Source organism: Haemorhous mexicanus, chromosome 6, assembly GCF_027477595.1.
Source record: "Haemorhous mexicanus isolate bHaeMex1 chromosome 6, bHaeMex1.pri, whole genome shotgun sequence".
Taxonomy (NCBI): Eukaryota; Metazoa; Chordata; class Aves; order Passeriformes; family Fringillidae; genus Haemorhous; species Haemorhous mexicanus.
The window spans coordinates 37,425,682-37,436,985 of NC_082346.1; the positions used below are offsets into that span (position 1 = coordinate 37,425,682).

The 11,304-nt window shown below is 41.7% G+C and overlaps 1 protein-coding gene across 4 annotated transcripts in view; it reads right to left on the bottom strand.

Annotated features, from left to right (window-relative positions):
* Positions 1 to 7,668, bottom strand: part of NOVA1 (NOVA alternative splicing regulator 1) — a 145,009-nt gene extending 137,341 nt beyond the window's left edge. For 2 of the 4 annotated variants that reach the window (XM_059849841.1, XM_059849840.1), the window contains exon 1: positions 4,755 to 4,892. Coding sequence is in view for 1 of the 4 variants with exons in the window: in XM_059849837.1 (XP_059705820.1) it covers positions 4,755 to 4,898; positions 6,803 to 6,938 (280 nt within the window). In the remaining 3 variants the exon portion in view is untranslated. Of the gene's footprint in view, positions 1 to 4,754; positions 4,899 to 6,802 lie in introns of those variants that run through there. The other 2 variants (XM_059849837.1, XM_059849839.1) reach the window with 2 other exon arrangements.
* Positions 7,669 to 11,304: the final 3,636 nt, after the last annotated feature.

Sequence of the window (11,304 nt, forward strand, 5' to 3'; positions counted from 1 at the left end):
TATTCAAGTTAGACTAACCATTCCAAATCTGTCAGAAGTTCTTACAAACCTTCCTATACAAGACAAAGGCACAGCACTTTCTTGCAAACCAAAGTCATTTACTATGTCAAAGTTGATTTACTCATTAACACGAGTAAGTCCTTACAGGTAGAAAAAAATGAGTGCGAAATTTCTATTTTAACTTCGCAAAATTTCTTTAAGCCTACCAAATTAGAATCTGCTAAGTGACATTACACAGGATAAGTTAGATATATAACAATCTCAAGATCTTACAAAGTTACATAGTCAGTTTCAGCTTCCTTTTAAATGCAAAATACTGCAGACCTGCTGGCTAACAAGCTAACTTTTTTTTATTCTGTTTCAGTAACCAGGCAACAGACAACTGTCCAACTGAGAATTATCTCTCTGAACAGCTGGCAATCAACACTTGGGAGTTTTTGGTGGTTGGCCTCTTTTTTTAAAACTAGTACAAAGATCAGTGATTACTTTAAAAATCTATACAGCACAAGATTCCACCTCTGAAATCTCTACACATCATTTAGTCGTTTCCTCAGTCCCATTACCCCTGAAGTTACTCATGCAAGTCTTTACATCAGAATCTGAAAGTCTTAGATATTTATGTAGTGCCTAATTAGCTAATGTGAACACTTCAAGAAAAAAAGAAGGATCAAGAAAAAAAAAAGCATTTATTGATGTATGACAAAGCCCTTCAAGGAACAAGCACAACTGACAGGTAATAACTTAGGCCATTCTTGCTTCTAACTCCACTACTCTTTTCCATAGCTGAAAAGGCAGTATTCACTTCAACATTATTTCCAGTGTTGATTTTTAAAACATTTCTTTCCTTACTAGATTTTGTTATTCTTAAGAGTTACAAATCAACATGATAAGCTCTATTTCTATAAAGGAAATAATAATGGAGAGCCAAGCTTGATATATTACACCTTTCTTCTTCCTCGCAGTTTACAGGAATAATGATGCTATAAGATTATTAATTATAAATTCCTGTAGCTTACTGTGTTACTTATCCATTCAATGTTTTTGAAAGGTCTTTAAGAGTCAGAATAAGCGTTTTCAGAAGGGCACTGACATGAAGATTAGCTGGACTATCTCCCATAAAACATGAATGATTCAAAAAAATCTGATATTTAAACAGAAAACATCTAAAAGCAGAAGTCCCTTGGTAAAAGCACAAAATAGCCACACAATACTTCACACACTGACTGCATGAAATGGGAGAGCAAACTCCCAGCTTTTATATTCTCCAAACATTGATATAATTACTGACTAGAAATCTGCTATAAGAACAACGCATCTAATATGTTGCTAAAACCAGTAAAACCTTATCCCCCATTTAATTATGCTTTTATTAATCTCTGCTCTTGATATGATCTAATTTAAGTACACTTATGACATCATATTCCAAAAAATTGAAAAACACTGACCAAGTTCAAATTCATTCAAGCACCAAGTTCAGATCAGGCAAGATCCTGTTGCAAGATAAACAACGTGATGTGATGTAACATAACATAATTTTGTGCATGTGTGTGCATTTGAGAGAGACCGGGGCGGGAACGCAGAGAGGGAGGGAGAGGGAGAGAGTCTGTGCACGAGAGAGAAAGAGAGAGAGTGTACGGCAGCGTTCACAAGGGAGAAATATTCTTGGCCTGAGTGGCTTTGAGTACCGTGCTCACTAAAATGCAGAATGAGAAACACATAAGCAATGACAGCTTCAGACAACAGAAATAATCTTTCTTCTATTATTAAAAAAAACCCATACATTATAATAGCTTCACAGAATAGCCACTTTATTTATCAAGTTGGCTAAATCTGTATTTAATTTTTGAACCAAAACCTAGTAGTCAATACACACTGTACTTTCTATGCAGAAGGATCAGCACCATTTAGTTTAAAAGTAGGGCATATTTTGCCATTTTAATTTTATTTCTGCTAGTCTGGGGGGACATGCCTGAACAGAAAAGAATCAGAATATCCAAAGTCAAATTGCAGGAGTCCAGAAAACAAGAAAAAGTCAGCAGGTAACCTGAAAAGAGAACAACAAATTGCGTACTCAAAAATAAAACTGTAGTGGACAGTAATGTACTTGTATACTGCTTCCTAACTTGTAAACTAAAATATTCAATGCAAAGCTGTTTTTTCCTTCAATTCCTTGTAATTAGAGCTGCCATATAATTCTTCAGTAATTATGTCACCTTTTGACGCACAAAAATAATTCCAACAGAAATCAGTCTGCATACTGAAGTCCTATATCACAGAGGGAAAAGAAAAAAACACTATTAGATCATTGGAACTACTCGTGACTTCTGTATTACAAGCACCTTCCTCCTTTCCAAACAGGAACTTACTCACTTTTCTAAAACTTTTCGGAAACACAGAAAACTTTCATAGAAGCTTCAACGACAGAACATTCCACAGCGAAACATACATTAAACATATTTGTAGTCACAAGCATCAGAGGTAAGGACTAAGTAACACCTATTAGGAAAACAGTAATTGTTTAAAAAACTTCATAAGAAAAATAAATTATAATTTCATCTTAGCTCTTTCACAAGGTTTGTATTCCCTAATGTTATACAAGCAAGAGAGTCTGGAAGAAACCCAAAAGCCATCAGCTCAAGGAATGACAGGACCTCTGAAAATTCCATGGGCTGGTGGTCAGACGCAAACAGAAATACTAACAAGGGCTAGCTAGCCACGCTGGAATCCATTTCCCATCCCTGTTCCATGCTTTAGCAGGTATCAGTCGCCAACTTCCTGAAAACACTCACTTTGCAGATGACACAACGTGGCTGCAAATTCAAGGCAGACTGTATAAAGTCGAACTGGAACTTTGTTTGCACCTGTTACTGTGAAAATGTTTGAGCGTCCCTGCCCTAGTTATTTATACTATTGCTGCTGATTTTAAGAGAGAATATGTTTATGTTGCAAATGTTTTTCTCATGTCGTTCTAGCTTGCGATTTTTTACTTTTCAAAGATTCTTCTGCTACTACTGCTGCATCTTTACAGTTTCCTACACAAAAAAAAGTAATTCTGATTTAATCAGAAAACAGAGGAACTATACTGGAGCACTGAACAAAAGATCTAATCTTTGGAGCGTCCTTTCCAAGTAAGTGTAAATAAACTGTAGTAAAATGAAAAGGCTCATAATTTGGTATTTGGAATATTCTTCATAAACACCAATTTTCTGTAACATCCTTGCATATCTGATAACCCCTCATGTATAATGCAGAAAATCTATTTCATTTTCATCTATTGACAGTGAATTTAATTTACTATTGCAGCTCTTTACCCAGATTATGTTATTAATTCTGCAATCAGGCTCTTTAGAATGCTTTATTTCTTTCAATAGTTTTCACAATTCTACATTGATTTTTTTTATCCTCACATACCTTTCAAAATAAAGGATCATGTTTTTCCTACCTTTCTAAAAAAAACGCAAAAAAAAAAAGCTTCAAAAGCAACAAGCACCAGTTCATAAGCTGTACCTTTCAACAGAGAAACAAAAATCTACATTCAACACTTCAGTCTCTGACTTTTAAGTATTATAAACTACACTCATTAAGAAGATGTACAACAGGTGCATTAGAATTTCCACATCAACAATCGTATTTGTAAATAGACCAAAATATCTCTGTTAACAAAAAGTTATCCACTTCTGCCTGACAGTAAAGTCAGAGGACAGGAAAGCTAAATGCTCCAACATTAGTTCTGTCTTTACATCCATACCAACTGCCTTTGCTATTTTGTAGAATTCAGTCTTGTTAAAATAGAGCAAATGCAAAGCAGCTTTTATTTTCCAAAAGAAAAAAGTCAGCAACAGCTAGTCAACTCAATTCTAAACCACCAGTTACTCTTCAAAAAAACCAAAATCAAAACACAAAAAAGTGTCAGCTATGTTAATTTGCATCAGTTTTTAGAAATTCCTCTATAGCAAAGTTCAATTACAGAATGCTAATTTTTTCATCTTTCAGAAAAATTCCCCAATTATTCAACTGCAGAAGCTAAAATCTTGTCTATCATTATATAAGACTCCCTCTTCAGAAATCTTATGAAGGAGGAATGCTAATTCAGGTGTTTATTACTGTTATACTCAAATATTAAAAACTTTTCATGTGCACTAATACAGCTAATATAAAACACTAATTTTTTTATTCATCCAAAGTATTTCAGTTTCATAATAGAGTTTTCTTCCACCATCATGATAAACACAATATAAAGAATATCTAAAGAGCAGCACTTGTCCTCTTTACTCCACTCCAGGGCCAATGAACAAAGCAGTGAAGCAGAAAGAAGGTACATAATGGATTTAAAGTAAATGGCCCATTCTTTACGAGGCAGTCTCTCATTTTTACTCATTCTAGCTTAATTGTCATTATAATGTCTGGAAACTTCAAACGAACAATTATCTTTACGCCACCTGTCACACTGGTTCCTTAAAGCTACATTTTTTTTAAAAAATAAAAAACAAAGCAGTCAATGTTAATGAAAAAAATCTTTTGTAGAAATACTGTAAATGACTTCAAACTTATTTCAAGCAGTTAGCATCCAGTTCAGTCCATTGCATATGCCAAAACAGACAGAATATTTATATTCACAAATGCACTTTGAAACATACTTTTCTGAGACATAATGCTTCCTGCTGCACTTGACCATCAATATATGAAACACACTGAAATATACATACATGCCTGAGAACTTAAAAATAAAAGAGTTAGCTAATTTTTGCACCTACCTGGATAAAAATCTTTGGATTTAGACAGCTTGATGGTGGCCCCAGTCTCTTTCTGCAACTGAACAATTGTCTGTCCTCCCTTCCCAATTATAGATCCAGCAGCATAACTAGGTATGAGGACCTTTAGAAAATACTGGCCATCCTCTGAAAAATTGAGATATGCATGGTTAATATGGCTTATACATTGTCATTTTTCCTCCCCAGACCCACAAATAAAGAAAAGGTTACATCTTTAAACTCCTTCACTAATTCATGCATTTATATCTAACCAGTTGCGTCATTATACAAGACATGTTTAAGCTATGTCTTTGACAGTTTAAAATATCTACTTTTATTCTAAGCAAAGAACCCACAGAGGTTCCTTAATTCAGTTAAAGAATAATATTGCAATTATATTTCAAAGGTAGATTGTCTTTTTTTTTTTTTTTTTTTTGCAATGGTAACCAGAGCATGCAGAAATGATCAGACCCCTTTAAAAAAACTAAAGCCCTGCATGAAAACGTGGTTAGTGACAACTACAACCTTGCTTGGAAATACTGCAAAAGAAATTACAAAACCAGGAAAGAACGAATTGTAAATTCTAATGGGCTATTTGTTTGTCATTAGCAAACACATGAGAACAGCAATTAGCTATTGCTTGCATTCTTCTTAAGTGAGCAAAACGACTACTCTGCTACCAAATAACCCACCCAAAATGTGGGGTTTTATTCCAAGCATTTCAGTCACTGCCAAGAAAACAACTCAACATGGTGAGGATGGAATCACTTCCCTAAGTAATCCTCATGTATTCCTTTAGCACTTCTTAAGCGACAATGATCTCTTTTAAGCTCATTAATTAAAGGACACTAAGAAGAATTTTTCCCAATTGATCAAAAGCCTAAGTCACTTATTTTAAATACACTTAAAAGGTGACGAGATAGACAATGCCAGTCCTCTACCCACCGCTAGCACTAAAGCACACCATTGAAACAGGAAAAAATATACAGAATGAATGGAGGGGAGAAAGAAAAAAGGATCCCAGTCTGATTTGGAAACTGCTAAATTTTCGGTACCCTCACGCCACTGCTAAATCCAGCTACACTGAAGTCTCAGAACCTCTCCATAACTGTCTCTGAAGAAGTGCAAGGCAACAGGGATACACTGGTTCCCCAGACTTGTGTTCTCCCCAGCAATTATGGCAGCATCCCATTGGCACGGATATCAAAATATCATGAAACGTGTTTCATAAAGTTGGTTCTTTGGGGTTATTTTTACCCCTAAGCAGAAGAAATTAACTGAGTTCACAATACTTCTCTTCCCTGAGACTATAAAGCGCCTCAGTTAGTGCCTGAGTGTGACAGTGGTGCCCACCCGTATTACCATAGCCGGGGACCCATGCACTATGTAAAGCCAGACCACTGCTCTCAACATTGGGCAATAAATTCACCTCTGCCTCGGTGCATTGTTATGACGACTCCAGTGCAAACGGATAAAGGAGATGCTGGTCCCGTTATAACTCATCTCCTCCAGGAACAGCAGGATGTTAACTAGCGAGTCCCCGTAGCCGAGGGACGACTCCCCCCGCCACCAGCCAGCCCTCGCCCCCGGCTCGGCACGGCAAACACACGCCGTGTACACGCTGACAATGGAAGTGAGGCCAAGGAGGAGAAAAACGCACGGCAAGGCTGAAATTCAACTTGCGACCCCGAGGATGTGGAAGGAGGGAAGAGCGTTTGCCGTCTCCTTCCAGCTGCCATTTATTGTCGCCCATCCTTAAACGGGCGAGGGAGATAGCTGGGCTGCGGGAGCCCCTTGTGCTCCCTCCTCGCCTCCGTAGGGTCACGGCTGTGCAGCCCCAGCGTGGATATTAAATAAAAAGACTGGTAGATGCTGAAAACCGACGCCATTTTGATGAATGATAACATTAGAGAAATGGGAATCTTTGGGCGGGGGGGGGGGGGGGTGGGGGATTGGAAGAGGCAGGCAGGCAGGCAGGTAGGGAAGCGGAGAGGTGGGTGGGTAGGGCGGGGGGGTGGGGGTGGGAGGGAGGTGACAGAGGATATACCCACCGCCCGTGTTGGTCCTCTTGGTGCTGCCGGCTTCAGGGGGGGCTTCAAGCGGTCTTTTCCGGGAGTCCGGCGGGTCCAGGTCTATGGGAACCCCGGTGTGGGTCCCGTTCTGCTGGATGGGAGCTGCCGCCATCATGTTTGCTGCTGCTCGGAGGAGAATTGTCTCTTCCCTTCTCTGGTGGGGGGGCAGGGAGGGAAGGGGGGAGGAGGAGGAGGAGGAGAAGGAAGGGGGTGGAGGAGGAGGAGGAGGGGAGGGGGCTTGTCCCGTTCTCTTGTCCTTTTCGAAAATGTAGAGCTAAGATCGGGATTGTCGAGGATGCTGCGCGCCTTGTTTATCTGGCACCCGGGGGGAGGGAAGGGAAAGGAGGGAGGGAAGCGGGCAGGACTGGACTGGAGGAGCAGCTGCAGTGCAGTGTCAGGAGATGAGGAGAAGGGAGACAGGGGAACGAGGGGGGCGAGAGAGGGAAAAGAAAGGGGGAGAGGAGAGGAGGGGAAAGAATGAAAAGAGTGAGACAGGAGGAGGAGAGGACAGAGTGAGTGGGAGAGGAGAGGAGGGGAGAGAGTGAGTGGGAGAGGAGGGGAGAGAGAACGAGTGAGACAGAATCGGTGGGAAGGGAGGGAGGGAAGAAGGGAGGGGGAGAAGGAGGGAGCGAGCGGTGTAAATGGTGGGCGAGGGAGAGAGTGGGAGATGATTCACGCTGTTTCTGAGCCCCCTTCCGCCCCTGCCCGCCCTAGTGCCGCGCCTGACGCTGCGGCTCAGCTGCCCGCCGCTCCCGGGCTCCCGTGCCCTCCCTCGCTGTCGGGCTCGTGTGCACGGGGGTGGAGAAGGGGGATCGCTGCCGGGGTGGTGCGGCGCTGCTCGGCTCTAGCCCCGGCACCGCGGGCGCTGGCTGGGGGCTGGGGCCGCCACCTTCAGCCGGCACCGCAGAAACCCTAAAAGCAGGATAGGTTAGAACCGTGGGAGGGGGCACAAGGACGGGGGGTGTACGAGGGCAGGCGGGGGGGGGGGGGGGGTGGGGGGGTGGACGGGCGATGGGGGGGGGATGATAAAACAGAAGGGCGGGGTTTCCATCAGAGACAGGCGGGAGATGAGGCCAATCGGAACAAAAGAGAGAGAGGCTGGGATTGAAGCGTCTCGCCAATGCCGGGCCGCCGCTGGCAGAGCCGTTGAGGGGAGGCGGGGGCGGTTTAACCTCTGCGGCGGGGGCGGCGGCGGGGCGGGTGTGCGCGGGGGCCGGCTGCCGCCTCGGGAGGGTCCCCGCCGTGATGCGGCGTCACCTGGGTTACGCGCTGCGCCTCACAGGCCCGCAGCTGCGTGGGAGGAGGGCTGAGATCGCCCGAGGAGGCGGTGGGATAGCGGGGACATGTCCTCGTCGAGGCTGGCTGCACCACTCGCGCGGCGCGGCCGCGGCCCTTCCTCCGTCCCCGCTCGGTCCCCGCCGGTCACCGCGGGTGGCGGGCGGGGGGCCGCGCTGCCGCTCCGCGCTGGAGCCGTGGACGCGCCGGGCTGCGTCGTGCAGGCTTGTAAAGAAATTAATAAAGATATTATTGTTAGGCTGTGACAGCCGGTCTAGCCGGAGCTGTGCGACATAAAGCCGCGCTGCTTACCTAAATATTTTATAGAGAATTTAAAGATATTTCACTGCGGCGAAGGTTATTTCTGCTTACAAATCTCAAATTATTCAGGTGGAATATTAAAACGCTGTAAGATTCAGGGGGATGGGAAGGCATGGCTCGGGGGATTGTCTGTGCACCAGGAAAGCATTTTTTGCTATTTATTGACTCTTTTTCCTTTGAAAAAAAGTCTCAAACTGCTGTAACTGTGACGGTAGTGGTCAGTACTGGAGCATCAGTTCGGTACAAAATTTAGGGACGTGTGTTTATTGCGTTACACCACGCTCTGTGCTAAATTCGTATTGATGTGTGTGTGTGCGCGGCATGGCTGCTGACTCGATTCCTCCTAATACACGAGCTTAAAACCTGGCTGTTAGTGGATGAAATCCAATTTCCATTCTAAGCTCCCTGGGAGACAGCCTTAGTTTTAGTAATCACTTACCATTAATACTGCCCCAAACAGTTTTTAATACTTAAAATAAACACATCATATATAATATATAGTGCACCACCTCTGCTTATAAATTACAAGTCAGACAGGTAATGCATTATAGGATATTAAACCGTGCACATGCTAACATCTAAACAGGCTCCTGCCCAAATGCATTCACAAATTAAGAGCTCAAATCTAGCACTGTACATAGGAAACGTCCAATGACTTCTTTGGGAATAGTGTCCCAGGAACGTGATATCTATCCTCCTTGCCAGCAGATGAAATAGATGCAGCAGATTCAGTAAAAATTTGATAGCATATATGGTCAGAAAAATGATTGTATAAAAATGGAACTTTCTTACTCATCATATACCCCTTGTATCTAAGATACTCTGACTCATAATTGCTTAGTTTACTGACTGAAATAAAATTCTAGGCTTCTGTTACCTTGGCAGTTGCTGACACATTGATGGTACAGCAAACCGGGGACTGGTTCTAGCTCTTCCATTTTCTTTACTAAGTTACAGCCAAAGAATTTTATTAGTATTTGAGCCAGAAAGTACACAGTATGACTTGTAAATCTCTGGTCCAGTTTGTAGGGTCATCAGTCCTCGGAGGCCTCTTTTTATTTGTAAACCAAGCAAATGTCTTGCAGAAACTTTTGAAGACAAAAATAAAACCCGCGATGTTCGAATTAAGCCATCTTGAGTCAATTTCCGCAGTGGAACTGGATAAATTATAACACTGCTCTCTTTATCTCACTGACTATGTCCCATTCATCTGTAGCAACATTGAAACAGACAATTCTCTGGTTTTTAGACCACATCTGTTTTACTGTGCCCCCTGCACCAATTTTAATTATGTGACAGATCTGATTGGATTCAGCACCTGCAAGTCCTCCCTTTGGGATCTCCAATTAGCTTATAAAGCATTTACTTGATTGCGTTCTTGAAACAAAAGTATTGTTTCATCCTAACGACAGAAATATTAAAGTGTAGAATAAAAAAAGGTTTTAACGTGATAAGCGTCTATGTTGTTTGTGTATTTAGCTTCCATAAGCTTAGAGGAAAAAGTGGTAATCCTGAAACCTAATTTCCTCAGACTCAGCAGATGTCTGTCCTGTGTTAGCCTGTTTCTTTACTGACAGCTGTTTCACAAGTGCCTCCCCTCGTCTCTACAGAATGCCTTTTGTTTAATGATTTCCCTCTACATTATCTCCCATCCCACTTAGACAAGCTTTTTCAACTTTACTAGTAGTTTTAGAAGGTTTTGTTATAGTTTCAAGAAAGGCTTATATTTGAAGTTAGCTTTATCTAGGTAACTAGCCTCAGCCAGTTTCTTAGTAACACTTCTACTTAACTAGGCAGATAGCTGCATGTAACCAACATTTCAACAAATTCCAATTTAGTAATAAGGAAAGTTTCAGTTATTACAGCAATGCTTCAGAATATGCGCTTTTTTCTCCTTATTTAATTGCTTGGAGCATTGATAATGAAGGTCTAAGGGGGAATATCACATTAAGTACAGCCCTCTAGTGGCAGAGGTCACTTGGAGTTTAAAGCAAGCTGGGTCTTTGTCATGGGTTGGGGCAGTGAAAGGAGGAACAGCTTTTAGCAAAATGCAGCCAACTGCCCTGCATTGTTCATGGTCTGAAGCATGAGTGAAATTAAGTGTGGCGGCCTGTAATATCACCGTGCTCCCTCTCTGTTGTAATATCTGTGCAGAAAGTACTGATGGAAAATATTAAAAAGTGTGTATCAGTAGTGTTTTCCTCTTTTTCCAAGTCTATCATCTGTTCATCTTTTCTGTTTTCATCCAGCTCCAGACTGGCATACTTGACCAGAGGATTTTTCAAACAGTTGTGGGATCTTGATTTCTTTCCTGTCTGTATCAGTTCTATCCTACTGTATAATGTATTCTGTAGCTTCAGTAAGAGATTGTTCAGAGATGACATGGAATACAAACTCCATTTGCCAGCTTTATTTCTGAAATCATTCTCAGCTGGTGGAGATATAGATGGTAGCATTCAAATTAATCCCTCCCACAGACTGAAACCTATGCTTAGAATTGAAAGGGATTAGGAACTGGGAGAAATTAGGCATATATATTAACAAATAGAAATCCGCATAATAACTCAGGTGAAGTTTTAGTAAATGTCACTTAATCTGAGAAAGTCTACTTTGTGGAACAAGACTCAATCTCCTGTTTCTTTTAGAGGTGATGGATAGTTGTCATCTGACTAACAGAATGAGGAGTTCATTTTTCCCCTTATGGGAAATGTGACAGAGTCCAATAATCATTAGATGAAAAACGATACCTCTTAAACATCCCGGCTAGGTAAAAGAAAACAGATTCTGTCTTTGTCCAAAAGGACTGGTAATTTTTTATTACTGGATGGTTGCTGTGACTCCTGTAAACTTTGGCTTCACTGAAATTACAGTTAGTGATGAATTGA